The sequence below is a fragment of the Fukomys damarensis genome, unplaced genomic scaffold (genome assembly GCF_012274545.1).
Source record: "Fukomys damarensis isolate Sample0158 unplaced genomic scaffold, DMR_v1.0_HiC HiC_scaffold_8, whole genome shotgun sequence".
NCBI lineage: Eukaryota > Metazoa > Chordata > Mammalia > Rodentia > Bathyergidae > Fukomys > Fukomys damarensis.
In genome coordinates this window covers 2,193,527-2,212,917 of record NW_022900920.1, presented here as the reverse complement: position 1 = coordinate 2,212,917, position 19,391 = coordinate 2,193,527, and the positions used below count along the sequence as shown (strand labels likewise).

The 19,391-nt window shown below is 40.5% G+C and overlaps 1 protein-coding gene across 8 annotated transcripts in view; it reads left to right on the top strand.

The window, feature by feature from the left end:
• The first annotated feature begins 6 nt into the window (after positions 1 to 6).
• Positions 7 to 19,391, top strand: part of Mms19 (MMS19 homolog, cytosolic iron-sulfur assembly component) — a 33,417-nt gene continuing 14,032 nt past the window's right edge. For 4 of the 8 annotated variants that reach the window (XM_019206966.1, XM_019206965.1, XM_019206967.1 and 1 more), the window contains exons 1-5: positions 15,032 to 15,047; positions 15,393 to 15,467; positions 15,855 to 15,924; positions 16,332 to 16,416; positions 16,506 to 16,567. In XM_019206966.1, coding sequence (XP_019062511.1) covers positions 15,460 to 15,467; positions 15,855 to 15,924; positions 16,332 to 16,416; positions 16,506 to 16,567 — 225 coding nt within the window. In that variant the 5' untranslated portion in view covers positions 15,032 to 15,047; positions 15,393 to 15,459. Of the gene's footprint in view, positions 108 to 10,940; positions 10,990 to 13,843; positions 13,945 to 14,961; positions 15,048 to 15,392; positions 15,468 to 15,854; positions 15,925 to 16,287; positions 16,417 to 16,505; positions 16,568 to 19,391 lie in introns of those variants that run through there. The other 4 variants (XM_010620404.1, XM_010620403.1, XM_019206964.1 and 1 more) reach the window with 3 other exon arrangements.

Here is a 19,391-nt window from a genome sequence, read left to right as displayed (position 1 = left end):
GGCTGCCGCCGCTCTGGAGGCGGGAGTGCCTACGGGCGCCCTGTGGGGGCTCGTGCAAGACTTCGTCGTAGGTCAGCTGGAAGGTCCTGCTAACCAGGTGATTGCAGGTATGGTAGTGTCGCAAGACTTCCGCGGAGGGTGGGCTCAGAGGCTTCAGCACCTGCGCAGAGCTGGAAAGAATGAGGGGTCGAGGTGACTTGGAGAGACTTGTCTTGGGCTGTTTAGTGAACGCCACGAGCTTAACAGCCATAAGTTGGGAAGTCGCTTGTATCTTCCCCGGAGCTTTTTGACTCTCACCTCCCTGTGGTAAATTTTAGAGAATAATTACATTTCCACAAATGAGGAAACTGAGGCTAAGCAAAAGCTAGAGACTTGCGCAGGGCTCTGGATGGAAGGAGGGTAAAGAAGATGACCTCCGGCTCAGGTGTTCAAGACGGTGCCAGGTGCTCACGCCAGGAGCTCGCGTAGTTTGTGGCAGTTGACGTGGGAAGATGCTTGTTTGGGACATCCGCTCCCGCCGCATGGCATTCTGGGCCGGCGGCCTTGCTCGCTGACTGATTGTAATTAATTGAAGGGTGGAGGGGAGGAGGCAGTCTCGGGGTAATTGGAGATGTTCTGGTGTCTTCCTTAAGGTTCTACCTCAGTGTCTCAGTAGAGTTCTTGATTGATTTGCTTCATGAATTTTTAAATGTATCGTTTGTTGGTATGTTTTCCCTAGATAATCATTTTCTTGTTTTTGACCGGTTCAAGGAATCTCTTAGTTCTGACAGTTTATTCAGTATCTAAACAAAAATTCCAGGCTTCCTTGGAACTCTGACAACTTTTTTAGAGAAAAAAAAAAATCTTCAATTATTGAATGTTAGGAGGCGTTCAGGCTAAGGTTAAGTAAGCATACATATGGGTACGGATGAGTTTTTATTTTGAAAATTTGGTATGCTTGAGACGTTTCTCTTTAAACTTGAACAGATTAAATGGAAACAAAGCTTTTGTACATAGGGAGTGGGGCTTGAGGGGGGAATGGGATAAAATAAAATAAAACGTATTAATAAAAAAATAAGATTGGGGCCGGGGATTTAGCTCAGTGGTGCCGCCTGCCTTGCAAGCGCAAGGTCCTGAGTTCGATCCCCATACCAGAAATAAATTAATTAACTTGAACGGATTAACTTTAGTATAAGTGAAAAATGAATAGTGAGTCTGCTAGAAATGTTAACAGTGCGATCCTTAACAACATTCCACTTTCATTCAGTTGTTCCACCATTATTAAAATATATACTGTTCTCCAAACATGAAGCAAAGCAATAGGAATAGAAATTTGGTTCAAGCAGTAACCACCAAGAATTTAAGTGTGGTGAGAAAGATAACCATGCTATAGGGAGTATGTTCAGGTTGGTTTGAAAACATTGAAAAGCAAATGCTTGGTGCTACCACAAAGCTTAACATCTTAATTTTACAAAGTATAGTGTGTTATCAGGGCTTACAGTTATTATTTTTCCCAATATTTTATGAACATTTTCAAACATCAGCAATTTTAAAATTTTATAAAGAACCACCTACATCCTACTATTAACGTTTTTCTGTAACTTGCTGTATCACATACCTATCCATCCGTTTAAATTACACACAGTATACTTATCTCTATCCATATCATTGACTAGAGTTTGTTTACAGTTTATTTTGGTGTAAAGTTTATATTCAGTAAACTATACAGTCTGAAGTGTACAATTGCAGGTTTTTTTTAACAGATGCATATGTCCAAACAATCCTCCCAAGATAAAGAACATTAGCAGTGTTATTTCTGATGATTTTTTACATTTATACAACTTGGATACAATAATTTTGAATTTTTTTGATTCAGAACACCTTTGAGAAGACAGTTTGAATAAGATCTGCTAAGTTCTGAGAAGTATTCTTGTAAAATTTATATTTTTATGCCTAAAAAAATGACAACGTAAGGGCCGGGAATAATAGCTCCTTGATAGAGCTCTCACCTATCATGTGCAGGCCCTGGATTCAATCTCCAATACTACAAGGAAGGGAGGGAAGAAGAAGAAAAGAGCCTATCCTTAAACAATTGTCTAGTTTAAGTTTAACTCAGCTCAGCTAAGACTCTTAACACTTAACTCTGTAGTAATTAGCCACCTTAAGAAAAGGTTGGAAGCCAGTGCTGGGGAGACTAAGGCAGGATTGCCACAAGTTTGAGGGCAGCCTGGGCTACAAAGTGAGTTCAGGGCCAACATAAACTACATGGTGAGACCCTGTCTAAAACAAAAAAATTGGTACAGAAGAATAGTAACAGGTAAAGTTGAAAAGATTTGGAGGGGCTGGATTACACATAACCTTGGATTCCAGGCAAAAAAGGATTTGAATGGCTTATTATAAGTAAGTCATTACAGATACTTGAGCAATAAAGTAAAATAAAAGGGAGCCATAAAATAAAAGCAAATTTGGGAAGGATTAAGTTGGATCACAGCCATATTTAGGGTATTAGAACTTGACAGTTTTGAACCATCTCTATAACAAGGATGTGCATTCTATATCTCCTGCCCAAGTCAGTCTTTGTTAGTGCTAAGGGCACCTGCTAGCATCCTGACCTCTCATCAGCAGAACCCTCTCCTACAAATTATAAATGCAGAAGGAACATCTTATGATCACAAAGGCAACTGCCACCAACTTTTGCAGTTGGGTGGGTGTTCCTGGTGACAAAGTTTCTGGTGTCAGCTATGAAGATGATACAAGGATTTGAAGGAAATTACCCAGCAACCCAAAAGTTAAGGCCTCCGAGGCAAGCATTCAAAGGGTGCTATTGCCTGACTTTACCCTTTATTCTTAACCACTGTCCGCCCAGACCCTTAGTTTCAGGCAGCCACCTTTCTTTGACCCCTATTTGTTGAGTGCTTCCCTTCCCAATTCTCTCCATTAGCTCTATCTAATCCAAGTGAGACTTCAGCATCAAGGCCCAGTTTGAATGCCATCCCTCCAGGGTTTCCTGATTACCCTAGCCAGACAACATCTCATCTTTGCAATAGTTGTTTCTCAACTGCTCATGTACTTATTAGCAACTTGTTCAGTAGCTATATCTGTATACCTTTTTATATCCTGTCTTTCCATTTCTACCCCCAGAATCTTTTGAAACTACTGTTAAATAGGTATACAATAAAAACTGTTTATGTTAGTAAATAAGAGATACTGAAAGAAGAATCTATTTGAGATAAAACTAGCTATAGCACTTGGACTCCCCAACCTGAGGACAAGGTCTTGAACCTAAGGACAAGGAAAAAAGGAAATACTTTGTCTAGAGGTCAAGGTTTGGAAGGGACTTGTTTTTTGGTGTTTTGTTCAGTTTTGTTTCATTTTGTGGTGGTACGGATAATTGAACTTGGGGCCTTTTTTATTTTTTTATTTTGAAACAAGGTCTCACTAAGTAGCTAAATTGTCCAGTCTGGTCTTGAACTTGTGACCCTCCCATCTCAGCTTCCCAGAATACTGGGATTAGAGGCACGTGCTACCACATGAAGCTGGAGGCTGATTTTGTGTGTGTGTGTGTGTGTGTGTGTGTGTGTGTGTGTGGTATGGGGGATTGAACACAGGTCTTTGTGCTTGCGAGGCAGGCGCTGGAACCACTGAGCTAAATCCCTGGCCCCTTTTCTTGGTTTTTTTGAGACAGGGTCTTACTATGTAGTTGAGACTGACCTGGAACTCACTATGTAGCCCAGGCTGTTCTCGAGCTCACAGTGATTCTCCTGCCTCAGCCTCCCAAGTGCTGGGATTACAGGTGTGAGCCACCATGCCCGGCTTCTGGAGGCTGATTTTTGAAGGGTGGTTTTTGGACATGTTGAATTTGCAGATGATGAATGTGGTTCTTTTCCTCTTCTGTGGCCTGGATTTTTTTTTCCAGTCTTTATTTTATTGTATTTTCCCACATTTGTGGTTGCCTGGGAGACCACTATTCCTGAAATGAAACAATTAAGTAAAACTTAGTTTGGAGAAACATCTGTGGCATCATTGGCAGAAAGGACATTTGAGACCTGATTGGCACCTAGTCCTGAGGGATTTCTCTCCCACTCCTGCACATCCTTCCATACTACCCCAGCCTCACTGCCTTGGGCAGCCACTCCAGATTCTCAAGAGGCTGCAGTGCCATCAGACAGAGATCTGATTGTGTTTTCTAGGTCAGTGACCACATAAATACTCCTTTGACTCCTTCTCTGTGCCCCACATAAACTAATGCCCTGCTGAGGAAAGGTGGAGAGTTAGAAGTGCTACTAAGTCTATTTGGAAGAGCAAATCTTGAGCACATTGGGAAAACGTAGGCCTGCCCATAAAGGGAAAGGAACTTACTTTTTCTTTAATGCTGGGGTCTCCCCTTAGGAAAATTCACTATTAGCTTCTTTTATTCCAGAAGTCTAGCTGCATAATTAATAGTATTTTTGGCATTCCATTTAGGTTATTTTCATTTGGGGGAATTTAAACTGTTAAAAGAATTAATCACTTAAAGTTAGTAACCCAGGGTTTGTAAACTCAAGAATTTTACTTCTTTTTTATGTTAACCCAGTTTCTGTATCACTAATGTTTTTCTGCCCAAACAGACTGGACTCGTTAAGAGCTCCTTGTCTGTATTCTAACTTAAGCCCTAATACTTACAGTATTCAATAAGTGTTGCATGGAAATAATAACATATAACTTTTTAAAAAAGAAGTATGGAGGGAACACAAAGGGATTCTTTAGGGGAATCAAGGAAGGGTTCACAAGCACTGACACTTGTACTAGGTCTTAACGGAAGTGTGGAAGTTTCTCAGACAAAGACTGGGAAGGGTCACTTGAGATTTAACAACTTTCCAGCCTCATGGACATGGAAAGGCTTAGATTTTATGTAACTGAATGATAGGAATTGTAGTGAAAGAGGATATTTAGGGGCTAAATTCTGAAGGACTTCAGGCCAGGGAGTGAAGTTTTTTGTTTTGCTTTGTTTTGTTGTTTTTTGGTCCTGGGGATCAAACTTGGGTCACTTGTGTTTGCAAGGCAGGCAAGGAACCACGGAGCTAAATCCCTGGCCCTCAGGGAGTAAAGTTAAGCAATAACGAGCAGATGAAGATTGGTAAGCAAACATATCACTGCAGTTTAGGGAGATAATTCTGGGGTGGAATACGATGGATTGGAAGTCATTTTTTTTAATAGTTGAGGTAAAATTCACCATTTTAAGTGAACCACCTCAGTGGCTTTTCACATATTGACAGTGTTCCACAACTATCTATCACTGAGTCTAAAAATTCAAGAACTGAAAGACATGGTGGCACACGCCTATAATCCCAGCACTCAGGAGGCTGAGGCAGAAGGACCACGTTCTGGTCCAGCCTGGGCTACCCCTAGTGAGTGCAAGGCCAGCCTGAACTGCATAGAAAGACCCTGTCTCACCGCCCCCATAATAAAAATAATGATAAAATTTTTTAAAAGTAAAATTCAAGTACCAAAAAATAAAACAAATTCAAGAACATTTTCTTCATGCCAAAAAGTGAAAGAGTGTTTTGGCAGGGTGTGTGTGTGTGTGTGTGTGTGTGTGTGTGTGTGTGTGTGTGTGGTGGTACAGGGGATTGAACTCATTCATGTCTTTGAACCACTGAGCTAAATCCCTGGCCCAAGACTTTTTGAAGATAGTCACTATTTGGTGTGGTTATAGAAATGAAAAGAAGGCATTCATATAGTATTCATAAGGTAGACTCATAAGGTAGAGTAAAATGTTAAATTGAGGCCCAGCATGGTGGCCCATGCCTGTAATTCTAGTACTTGGGAGGCTGAGGCAGGAGGATTGCCACAAGTTCAAGGCCACCCTGGGCTATATAGTGAGTTCAAGGCCAGCCTGATCCTATCTCAAAAAAAATTTTTTTTAGTTTTGTCACTTATAGGAAAATATCCCCAAAATACTGATTTTAGTGTTTTGCTCGATTACTCCGCATTTTTAAAAACTATTACTTACTGGGGCCAGGGATTTAGCTCAGTAGGCCACCACCAGCCTCACAAGTGCAAGGTCCTGTGTTAGATCCCCAGTACCAAAAAAAAAAAAAGTAAAAACTATTATTTATTGTGATTTGATAGCTTTATTATCTCATTTTTTTTCCTAATTTTGTACTACTTACAACTTTTATACAACTCTCTCTCTTCCCCCTCCAGTGTTACATTAAGATGGGATCTTTGTAAACTGGGTGTGGTGACGCATGCCTATAATCCCAGCCTATAGGAGGCTGAGGCAGAATTACCTTGAGCTGGAGGCCAGCCTGGCCTACAAAGTACGTTCAAGGCCAGCCTGAACTACTTAGTGAGACCCTGTCTCAAAAAACAAAGATGAGGGCTGGGGTTTTAGCTCAGTGGTTCCAGCACCTGCTTTGCAAGCGCAAGAACCCGAGTTCGATCCCTGGTACCAAAAAAAACAAAACAAAGATGTGCCAGGTGTGCTGGCACACTCCTGTAATCCCAGCACTCAGGAGGCTGAGGCAGGAGGATGCTGTGAGTTCAAGACCACCCTGGACTACATAGTGAGTTCCAGGTCAGCCTCAACTACATAGTAAGACCCTGTCTCAAACCAAAAAAAAAAACAAAGATGGGATCCTTTTGAAAGCTGTGATCACTAAAAAGCTCTACCAAAAGAGCTCACCTAGATGCCAGGGGTGCAAGGAATCACATGCAAATAGATGTTTCATTATAGTAATAAAGCAGCCAGTTTCATCTGATGTTTACTGAATGCTGAAAAATATTTTTCACTCACAAAATTTGAGGCAACCTCTGGGATTGGAAATTGACTGGTAGGGGGTATGAAGGACTTTTCCTACTAGTGCAAATATTCTGTATTCTGACTGGGGCATTGGTTACTCAGGTGTATGCTTTTGAAACTCAAACCACACTTAATATCTGTGTTTTTCTATATGTAAAATTTACTTCTTTTTTTCTTTTAAGTTTTGGTGGGAGGAATTAGCCAGAGGGCTCCACACATGCTAAGCTCTATCACTGAGCTTCGCCCCAAACCCTTACCTCATTTTTAAATTTTTTTAAATTTTTTTGTTTTTTGAGACAGGGTCTCATTATGTAGTTGAGACTGACCTGGAACTCACTATGTAGCCCAGGCTGAGCTCGAACTCACAGCGATCCTTCTGCCTCAGCCTCCCAAGTGCTGGGATTACAGGTTGCGCCACCATGCCCAGCCCAACCTCATTGTTTGTAATCAAAAAAATAGAGGCAACTAAGTGGGGTCTATCAGGCAGGTCTTTGATTTATAGCACTTGAGGTATTTCCGAAGATAAACTCAAAGATAGCATCTATGGAGGGTTTGTTTGTTTGTTTGTTTGTTTGGTACCAGGGATCAAACTTGGGTCCTTGCACTTAGCAGGCAGGTGGCAGAACCACTGGGCTTAATCCCCAGCCCTACAGAGGATTTTGATGGTGTTACTAAATAAAAACAATTCAGTTCAGTTATGGCCTTTGCTATTAATGGTTACAAATTCTCTGTGGCTTCTATGTACAATTGCTAATTCCTTCTGTGGTCTACTGAAATTGGCCTTTTTTGTTTTGTTTTGTTTTGTTTTGTTTTTTGAGACAGGGTCTCGCTATGTAGTTGCAACTGATCTGGAACTCACTATGTAGCCCAGGTTGGTCTGGAACTCACAGCAAATCCTCCTGCCTCAGCCTCCCAAGTGCTGGAATTGCAGGCATGCGCCACTAGCCTGGCTTTGAAATTGGTCTTTAGATAGATTTATTCATCAGTTTCCTAGACTAGCCAGAGTGTTTATTCCAAGAAAATACTGTTTTCTATTCTTCCAAATGGTACAGAAAAGTTCTTTTATGGTTCATAATTCAGAAATAGGTATTTATCTTCATGAAAGTGTTGTCTTTAAGGAGTTGAGCATGGGACCCAACTATCAGTTCCTTCTCTTGTTGGTCCTTTGTGTCTGAATACTGCCCCTTCCCCCACTCTGCAGCCCGTTTTTTCCCCTTGGCTCTTTCTCAGGAACTGGTGCAGCAGCTGGGCCTTCCACATCCTGGCACGAGTAGGGCTAAGAGTGCCTGATGTCTAAATTGGTGCCAGTCACAAGCTATGAATCCTGACTGGACCTCTCCTTTTCTCCATCTGGTTGAACTTTTCCTTACTCTAGTACTCGAGTGAGTCTGCCCTGCTCAGCTCACAACTGTTGCTATGAGACCAGAGACTTAAGGGGAACTGGAAGTTTAGGAATTTGTTCTCAGGCCTCTTTCTCATTTTTTCCTGTGTTATTGAGGTTTAACTAGATAAGGTCTGATAGAAGTAGATAGTTTAGGAGCCCAGAATAGGCTGCTGGGAATAATTCCCTGATTACCATACTGACATTAGCTAAACATTCTCAGTGTTAAATGAAAATAATTTTTTACTCTTTGTTTCTCTCTTAAAACTATAAACTAAGAACTTTCTGTTAATTCTGTGCATTGGACTTGTGGTGCTAGAATTGCTAAGATGTTTGTCTGGAACAACAATTCAGAAGGTGCTTGGCTGGGCATGGTGGCATGCACTCAGGAGGCTGAGGCAGGAGGATCGCTGTGAGTTAGAGGCCAGCCTGGGCTACATAGTGAGTTCCAGGTCAGTTTCAACTACACAGTGACACCCTGTCTAAAAAACCAAAACAACAGCAACATCAGAAAAGTGCTAAATGACGTAAAGAAGTTTCCCTTCTATCCCCAGATAGAATGTAGAGTGACAGATTAATTTGTTTTGCTAGTGTATAACATACACATGAAGGGGAGAAGATGAAAAAGCTAAGCTAAGTGATTTTGTAAAACAATATTTTGTCTGGATACTGTAAGAGTAAAAATGAAATTATACATAAACACTGTATTCTGCTTATAAATTTGTTTTTCAGGGGAGGTAACAATCCTGAAAGTAATTTATGGCCATCCCAGAGTTGAGCAAATAAGAAAGAGTAGATAATGGAAGCCAATTTTCTCACTGTCAGAGAATGAAATTACAAATAAAGGGGGAAAGCTAAAATGAACCCTGTATTATTGGATTAAAGTTGGAGATTTAGGGCCGAGGATTTAGTTCAGTGGCTCCGCCTGCCTTTCAAGCACAAGATTCTGAGTTCAATCCCTGGTACCAAAATAAATATATATAAAGGTGGAGATCTAGTATGATCTTGTTTACATATACACACACACACACACACACACACACACACACAGACATGAAAATAGTGATGGGTGTTTGTGTAATGTAAGTTACAAAGCATACATATATTTCCAGCTCTCTGTTGAGAGGACCCAGAAGTAGTGCCATCCTAGTAACAATAGTACATCCAGCCAGGCATGCTGGTACATGCCTATAATTCTAGCACTTTGGGAGGCTGAGGCAGGAGGACTGAAATTTCGAGCCCACTGTCAGTAGTATAATGGCTTAGCAAGACCCTGTCTCAAAATTTAAAAGGTGTGGTTTAATTTAAAGCCCTGGGTTTAATTCTCAGTATTGAAAAAAGAAAAGTTAACCTCATCAGTCTAAACCTGATCAAATAAACCCTTTAGGGCAGTGGTGTCAAACCTATGGTACACACGCTTCAGCAGGCACTCAGGGCCATCTCTGTTGGCACGTGAGCCAAATGCATGAGTTGTTTTTCTAAACTAAAACCTCGGTATTCAGGCTTAATTGCAGGGGTGGTACTTTGCAATAAGTGGGTTTTGGGTTGCCACTTGGTCACTTTGTTTCTAAAAGGCTTGCCATCACTGCCTTAGGGGAAAATGGGTGAGGAACTCTCTACTGTCTTTGCAAATTTTCTATAAATGTAAAATCTTTCCAAATAATCTGTTTCTTTTAAAAGTCTTATTTCTCAGTCCTTAGCTATTCATTGTGTTTTTGGAGGCAACCGGTGTTATTTCCTGCTATATCTCCCAAAGATGTAAACAAATGTAATAAAAACAATACCTCTTCTTTTTAAAAACAATGCTATGCATAGATTTTGCACACTGTATACACCATTCTTCTTTTAGATTTTGTGTATAAAGTTTCTTCAGTACTATTTCCAGCTTTTCGCTGTTATGGATAATGCTTCAGTGAAGGTGGGTGTGCAAACATTTTTTCAGATACAGATTCATATATATTATATATAGATATATATCTAGAAGTAGGATTGCTAGGTCATATGGTAGTTCTATTTTAAATTTTTTGAGGAACCTCTATACTGTTTTCATGGTAGATATAGCAATTTACATTCCCACCAATAATGTACAAGTGTTTTTCCCTTTTCTCTTCATTTTCACCACCATTTTTTATCTCAGTCATTTTTATAATGGTGATTGTAACAGTTGTGAAATGATTTCACATTAATGTTTTAAAGTTTGTAAGATGTGATAATGCCGGACGTGGTGGTGCACATTTATAATCCCAGCACTCGTGAGGCTGAGGCATGAGGATTGCCATGAGTTCAAGGCCAGCCTAGACTACATAGTGAGTTCGAGGCCAGCCTGAATAACATAGCAAGATCCTGTCTCTGCAAAAAATTTTTTGATAAAGTTTTTGTGATTCAGATTTTGTACTTTTTTAAAACTAAGTTTGTAGTGTTTCCTCCCCCCTTTTGCTATTATAAATAGAATCTTTTTCCTTTATACCATTTTATAGGCTATTGCATGTATATATGTGCAAGTTTTTAATTTTATAATAATTTTGAATCTAGCTACTGTTTTGTTTATATTTTTATTTATCTTGGATTTTCCAGATAAACAACTATGTCATCTGCAAATGATGTACTCACTTCCTGTTCAGCTTTTGTACTTGAAGCTGCTGCATATCTGAAGTGTTACAGTAATGATTTTTATCTGTGAGGGGTTCTTGGCAAGCACAGTGAGCCCAGAAACACTGCTAATTAGAATCATTAAATTCTGTAATAGGGGGTTTGTTTTTGTGTTTTTGCTTTTTCATATTTCTTTGTTTCCTCTAGATGTGAAATCCGGTAGCTATACGGTGTTACAAGTGGTTGAAGCCCTTGGGTAAGAGAGTCTGTTCTAGAATGTTCTTCCAGTCCTGCCTGTGAACTCTGAAAAAGTTACTTTTGAGCCTTGTTGCTTTCTATTTGTTTGTTTGTTTTGATACCGGGGATAGAACTCAGGACTTTGGGCTTGCGAGGCAGGCAGCAGAACCGCTGAGCTAAATCCCCGGCCCCCTTGCTGCTTTCTTGTAACCTGGTTTTCTTCATTAACCATCACACCAAGCACATATTCCCATCAGTATCTCAGGCTAAGCATATGTTATGAGTTGTTTCTGGAAAAGGGGGTTCATCCTGTGTGGCTGAGATTCTTTAATACTTGGTAGGCCACTTTTTTTCCTGACTCAGCCCACAGATTGGGAATAAGGTAGATAAATGGTTGAAGGCCTTGGGCCAGGGATTTCACTCAGTGGTTCCACGGCCTGCCTCGCAAGCACATGGTCCCAAGTTCAGTCTCCGGTACCAAAAAAAAAAAGGCCATCAACTGTTGCTTAATTAGAGCTGAGTCTTGTGCTGCTTTAGGCTCACCCGACTCTATGTGGGATTCTAATAGGCCCAAACCTGACTCACATGAGCAGTGGGTCCTGTCTAAGAAGTAGCCAGAGGCTGATCTTGCACAAGATCTCACTAAAGGAAAAGGCTTGGGGAAAGGGCTGAAAAAGCAATGATGTTATAACCTTGGGATCTAAGCACCAGAGAAAATAGGTGCTTGGGCCAGGGATTTAGCTCAGTAGTAGCTCCATGCCTGCCTCCCAAGTGCAAGGCCCTAAGTTTGATCCCTGGTAACAAAAAAAGAAAAAAAATGTGCTTATAGTCAAGACACCTTTTTCTAATAAGCAGATGCCTTTCTCATAACTCATACTTAGCATACCATTTAAATTGATAAGTCTTGGCTGGGCGTGGTGGCGCATGCCTGTAATCCCAGCACTTGGAAGGCTGAGGCAGGAGGGATTGCTATGAGTTCGAGACCAGCCTAGGATACACAGCAAATTCCAAGTCAGTCTCAACTACATAGTGAGACCCTGTCTCAAAAAAATAAATTGATAAGCCTTATCCCCAGTACCAAAAACTAAATAAATAAATTGATAAGTCTTATTAGCAAGAGTTTTTAACTGTCAAATCCTACATGTCTTCTAAAACAGGAAAAACTAGCAAATGGAGGAAATTAAACAAACTGATAAGCATTTCTCCCACATAAGAAACCATTGGCTTTTGTATATACCTTATGATTTTATTAAAATAAAATTCACCATTTTAAAGTATGTATTTTTGTCTTTTTTTAATACATGGCTTTGGGCCGGGGATTTGGCTCAGTGGTTCTGCCACCTGCCTCACAAGCGCGAGGACCAGAGTTCAATCCCTGGTACCAAAAAAAAAAAATTCAAGCAAAAAACATGGTCTCACCATGTAGTATCTGGTCCTGAACTTGCTGTGTACTCCAGGTTGGCCTTGAATTTGGGATCCTCCTGCCTCAGCCTCCTGAATGGTAGGATTCCAAGCTCATACCATCAAGCCCAGCTTTTCATGGCTTCTAGTTGTATAGTCACAGATTTGTGTATTGCTCCTATGATCATTACTCCAAGAAGAAACTCCTACTCATTCAATCCATTCCCAGTCCCTGGAAGTCTCTTTGTATTTCCCATTTTGGAAATACCATAGAGTCAAATAATATATGATCTTTGGGGCTGGCTTCATTTACTGGGGCTGTTTTCAAAGTTCATCCATATGTCAGTTTTACATTTCTTTGCTTGCTGTGTAGTATTCCATTGTACAGATCTACAGCATTTTGTATAATTTTTCATCAGTTGTTAGACATGTGGATTGTTTCCATTATTTGGTTATTCTAAACAATGCTACTATGAACATTCATATACCTAGGTCCATTTATAATGTGACTGTGTAGTTTTCTTCCTGAGCAGTAACCTTTCCACGGGTTCCCTAGAGATCCTGTCAGGTGTGGTTTTATTTTTGCTTCATTGCTCCTCTGTATATGTGTCTTTATCCTTGAGATTTACTGTAACTGTGAGGGCTAGCTCTTCTCCAGAATTATTCTGCTTCCTGCTTATTCCTGCTTATATTGCTTTTAGTACATTTAGATTACCTTTAGTATGTTTAAGTGTAACCTTTGTAGAGGTATTTTGAAGATAAATCATTTTGTTTCTTCAGTCCAGATTCTTCTACATCAACAATATTAAATGGTTAAAACCTTTATTCTGGCCGTCTCTATAACTTTCCAGTTTGTTTTTTTGTTTATTGTACCGGGAATAGACCTCTGGTCCTTGCACTTGCAAGACAGCCAGCAGAACCACTGAGCTAAATCCCTGGCACCTTATAACCTCCCACTTTTAAAATTCTGGGTGTTTTTTGTGTTGTTCAAAACTCAACCTCCCTACCCACCCCCCACGCACCTTGGTGGTTGCTCTCAGCATTTTTTACCTTAGCGGTAATTTACGAAAATGTATCTTTCTCCTGTTTTGGTAGCGTCTACAGTAATCTTCCAAGCTCTGTGGGTATCTGCTAAGCTCTATTTCAGAGGAATGTCAGTCACAATCATATGGTGGGGGTGTGTTACAATACCCATTAGTTGCCAAGCTGAGGGTGTCTGGAGACAAAAATCTTTAGTTGGCTGCGGGTATCAGTTGTGCTTTTAATAATCCTGGATCAGATTGGGAATTAGATTTTCTGGTCTTGGTCCTTACTTATGTCTGTAATACACCTCAGGAACACCTTCTAATACTATATTTAACAGAGCTTGGCTCTCGTGTGCCCAGTGAATGAGTGTGACTGATTACAAAAATATTTATTCCTTTAATTGTTTGAACTGGGTAATGGATCCTCCCCGCCCTGCTCTCTTCTAGGTCCTCTCTGGAGAATCCTGAACCCCAAACTCGGGCACGGGGTATCCAGCTTTTGTCACAGGTGCTGCTACAGTGCCACTCCTTGCTCCTGGAGAAGGAAGGTACTGACATCACTAGTAGGAATGTCTTCCTGGATTGCTGAACCAAGACATTTTATGTCTATTCTAGCAATCGTTATTGGGAGAGGACATGATGCATGCATTAAATCACTGTTTTCTTCATTGCTATGTGGTCAGAGGTGATTAAAGTTGAGACACAAGAAACATGGATTTCAAGTGCAGCCTTAGATAATTTTTTTCAGTATATTTTCCCCACTTTATAAAATGGACAAAGTAGTATATTCTATATGAGAGGAAAAGTTTTGCCAGAATACAGCCACACCTGTTTATCTACCTATTGTCTATGCTACTTTTAATCGATAGTGGCAGATTTTGAGTGATACCTAGAGAACGTGTCCTATACACCTATAATACTATCTGGCTCTTTAAGAAAAAGTTTGTAGATCCTGGGTTCAATCTCCAGTATCACAAGGGAGGGGTAAACATGATCAAAATATATTACACATATTGAAAAGATAATTATAAATTTAAGAGCTGAAGAGTACATAATGCCCTGAGTTTAGTCCCTGGCACCAAAAAAAGCAGTTTTAAACTGCCCCCACTTTCTTTTTTGTTTTTCTTTTGAAGACAGAGTCTCGGGCCGGGGATTTAGCTCAGTGGTTCTACCACCTTCCTCAAAAGAGCAAGGACCCAAGTTCAATCCCTGGTACCAAAAATAAAAATAAAGACAGGGTCTCACAGTGTAGCCCAGGCTTGCCTTAACCTCACTACATAGCCGGGCTGTCTTCAAACTCACAGTCCTCCTGTCTCCACCTCCCAGGTATAGACCCCAGTTATATAGTAAGGCAGTTATGAAATAGAGAATGGTTTTTCCTGTGTATCTGTGTAAGATTGGATAATAAGAGCTTACCCTGTTTTCCAGTTTCACATCATCAAATGTGGGAGGGAATGGGATGTATCTCCTGGTGAAGGAAGAGCCTTATAGACTTACAGAAGGAGCAAAGCTAGAGGGGATTCCTTATTCCTGCATAAACTGATGGCTGAATCTGTTTTGTACAGTGGTTCACCTGATCCTATTCTATGAGAACCGGTTGAAAGACCATCATCTTTTGATCCCATCTGTCCTTCAGGGTTTGAGGGCACTTGTGAGTACTCCATTTCATTATATAACTGTTTGTGGGAGCCCTTGCCAAGTTCTTTCCTTGCCCTTTGGGGGTGAAGTTTCACATGCTGAAGGACAGAGACCCAAATGTGGCACTAAATTAGTGTCACCCAACTAACTGTACGTTTTATCCTAGAGAATGCAGATGAATTGGAAGGAACTGCAAAGAACTACTGAGCTAGAGAAAGTTCTCACTCGTAGCCTTCTGCCAAACACCAGAATGTTACGATGTTCATGCTAGCTAACAGGACCTCTTGTAGGGCTGCGTTTTGGAGAATGGATTGTAATTTCCTTAGTTTTCACATATCTTATCTTCCCTTTCCTCCAGAGCTTGTGTGTGGCTCTGCCGCCAGGACTGGCTGTCTCTGTGCTTAAAGCCATCTTCCAGGAGGTACATGTACAGGTGAGTGATAATAATTATGTCAATGGTCTCTTCTATTTCCTATCCCTTGACATAACTAGAATTAGATGGCAAACATATGCCAAAACTTACAGCCATGTTAAGTTGTTAGTCCTTCCTATGAATAAGAAAAGGGAAGTCTGCATGCAATTAGATTGACCTGTGTCCTCCTATACCTGAAGAAAGTAAGGCATATATTGGATAGATTTGGGCTACTAACATCACTTCTGTGCTGCTAGGTCAGTAGCCATAGCTTTTCTTTGCAGTTCTTAATTGATCTTATGCTGGTATAAAGAGAATTGTCCGGTTGTGAAGTAGAACGTAGTTCCATCAACTGCAGTATCCTTTGAGCAATTTCTTCCCTTATTTCCTTACCCCCTCATCCCCAAGTCTCTGCTGCAGGTGGACCGACACACAGTCTACAATATCATCACCAACTTCATGCGAACTCGAGAAGAAGGTAAACAGCAGAGCTGTCTGGGAAATCTGCAAAGCGAGTATCTGCTCATTTTTTTCCCCATTAGCAGGACTCCTGGTAGCTGGGAGTTCTGTAGAACAGCTCATACTCTGAGAATGATAAAAGAAAGTCTGGGGATCCACTCTCCTTCCAGTAAAGATTTTAAATGCTTACCATTAAAATAATATATATGTACTGTTACACATCTCTTCTCTGAGTAACTTCTCTCAGAATAGGAAAACAAAAGGGGTCTGCTCTGTGAGGCAGGAAAGGGGAGCACGTGAACAAAAGCAGATCTCCTAGGAGAAAGCCCAGTCTTCCTATCTATCCCATGGGACAGTAGTGACCTTGTTCTCTCCTTCCCAGAGCTAAAAGGTCTAGGAGCTGACTTCACATTTGGCTTCATCCAGGTGATGGATGGAGAAAAAGATCCCCGTAACCTTCTGGTGGCTTTCCGCATTGTCCATGACCTCATCGCCAGGGATTACAGCTTGGGTATGTCTTGATAGCTGTGAATTAGCTGGTTGAGGCTTGTTGGGTAAATGAAGCTTTAAGTCAGCCTCATTCTTTCTGTCTTGCCCCAGGACCCTTTGTGGAAGAGTTGTTTGAAGTGACATCCTGTTATTTCCCTATTGATTTTACTCCTGTAAGTCACACCTCCTCCTTTCATTTAAATATTCATTGAGTACCTGTGTTATATATGTTCTGTTTCAGGTATTGAGGCTACAGATGAGCAAAATAGTCCTTAGACTTAAGTTTAAAATCCTAATGGACAGGGGTGAGGCTGGGGATGTAGCTTAGTGGTAAATTACCTGCTTAGCATGCATGAGGCCTAGGTTCAATCCCCAGAAATACACATATACACACTTGCACATACAAAAGTAATAAAATTCTCACAGAAATAAATTTCAGTAAATTGGGAAATAGAAAAGCATTTGATGTTGGAAGAAGGCTGTATATCACTATCAGAGGGTAATCAACCCTCCCAACTGCCTAGAGAAAAAAAAGACATGCCTTGCAAGCTCCAAGGAGTTCAATCCCCGGTACCACAAAAAACACAATAGAGACTTGCATAATTTCAAAGTATATGGGGTGGTCTGGGGATTTAGCTCAGTGGTGCCACGCCTGCCTGGGAAGCACCAAGCCCTGAGTTCAATTCCTGATACAGAAGGGGGAAAAAAAGCAGAACAAAGTATATGGGGGGCCCAGGACGTTAGCACCTCAGAGAGGGCAAAGATAAAAACTGCGCTAGCCACTATTTATTAGGGAGTATCTATCAGTTGACTTGGGGACTGTGGTAATCCTATGTCAATGTGGATCTTAGGCTGATAAAAATGTTATATTGATGAGGATTTTATGTTGATGAAAGCAGTAAGGAGAGCATTGTTACAGTAATAGGTGGGATGAGTTAAATTGATAAGGAATCTGTCCCTCACCAGGTGAAACCTTTCTCTTTTGTTATTACTACTACTCAGTTCTCAAAGAACCCAAATGTCTTTGGCTGACATAATCTTGCCCTTGGGCACCACAGCATCATGCCATTGAGGCCTCAGCTGTGACCACAGGCAAAACAGTCATGTTTCTCCGTGCAGTAGCCAGCTCATAGGCAAGGAGACATTGCACCTTAGACAGCTGTAGTCGTACTTTAATTATGAAATGATCTTTCCCCAAAATAATATTACTGGGGGCTTCTTAAGTTCCTTAACGTTGTATTTGGTGCTGAGACCAACAGGATTGTATAACATGGTCCCTGCCCTTGAAAGCTGAAACACTTAAGTAACAATAATAGCTAAGGTACCAAAATGAGTAGTCTTACAGTTCTGAGAAGACAGACTTCAGTATGAGCTAGAGTAGCCAGGAGCTGACCTCACAGATAAGATAGGATTTTAATTGGTTTCAGAGCAATGCATGGGATATGTATGATACTAGAGTTGTAGAGGACATCTCAGGCAGTAGAAACAAATTGACAGAACAAGAAAAGGTACTGTTAAGCACAGTTAAGTTCAGGATATATTTGCTTTGACTCTCTTGGGCCTTCCTCTTACTCTGCATTTGATTTCTCTTCTACTTCCAAATAGGGTCTCATCACCGGATGTATGTACTGCAAGCATTAGTAATATGGAAGAAATGAAAGTTCTGTTGTAGCACACCAAACATTTCACTATGGACTCTCACCTTTAAAGTGCCACAGCTGGGCCAGGGATTTAGCTCAGTGGCATAGCACCTGCCTGGCAAGCACAAGGTCCTGAGTTCAATCCCTGAGACAGAAAGAAAAGAAAAAGAGCAACAGCCATCTTTGTTACAGGGAATTAAAGTGCCTTGGTCTACATACTTTCCTTCCTTCTAGTTGCGTACCAAACTGGACAAGAACCAAATCAAATTTCTCCATGAAGTCACCATTGAACTTAACTATAGAATTTGATTCAGTTTTCATCTAACTTGGTTTGTAACCAGAATGGTGGAAAGAATCAAGTTTGTGAACCAAGGTATCACTGTATTTACCAATTTATTTCACCTGGTATCATTTTGTTTGTTTGTTTTTTTGGTACCGGTGATTGAATTTGGACCCTTGCGTTTGCAAGGCAGGCAGCAGAACCACTGAGCCAAATCACCAGCCCTGGTTGGTATCATTTTGCTTGGGACCACCTCTCTCTTGAAATTCTTTTCATTTATTTCATAATAATTAAACTTTATAACCCAGAAGAACATGTGCCTTTAAAATATTGAAAGATCCTGTCTTGGCTACCAGGTTTTTCTGGTTTTGCTGTGTTTTGTTTTTGAAAAGATGATACATTTACATAATTCAAAGTTAAAAGGTACAAAAGGTTGAAAAATCTTCCTGATACACTTTTCCTCATAGTCAACCAATTTTACCAGTTATGTCCTTATCTTTTGTTTTGTTTTGTTTTTTTTAGACCAGGTCTAGCTGAATTTGAACTCACTGTGGAGCCCATGCTGGCCTCCCAAGTGTTGGAATTATAGGCCTGTGCCACCACGCCCAGCAAATGTCTGTATCTTTACAGAACTTTTTCATTCTTATGTAAGCAAATTCTGCAATCCTCTCCTTAGTAGCATATACAAATACACACTTTTTCTGTACTTTGCATTTTTTTCACTTACTAGTATATCTTGGAGAGTTCCCTATCAGTATATAAATTAGCTCTCTTGTATTTTGGTTTTGGTTTGGTTTTTTTGCAGTACTGGGGGTTGAACTCAGGACATTGTGCTTGCAAGGCAGGCACAGTGACAATGAGCTAAATCCTCAGCCCACTGTCTTGTTCCTTATGACTGATTAATGCTCTTTTGTTTACAAATGTCTAATTTTTAAATTCTCTGTTGGATAAAGGTCATTGTTAAGCTTTTTCTATTACAAGCACTGTTGCAACTTATATATATACCTGGGTTTAAAAGATTCCTAAAAATGAAATTGCTAGTGAAACAATATGCTTTTTTTTTTTTTTTTTTTTTTA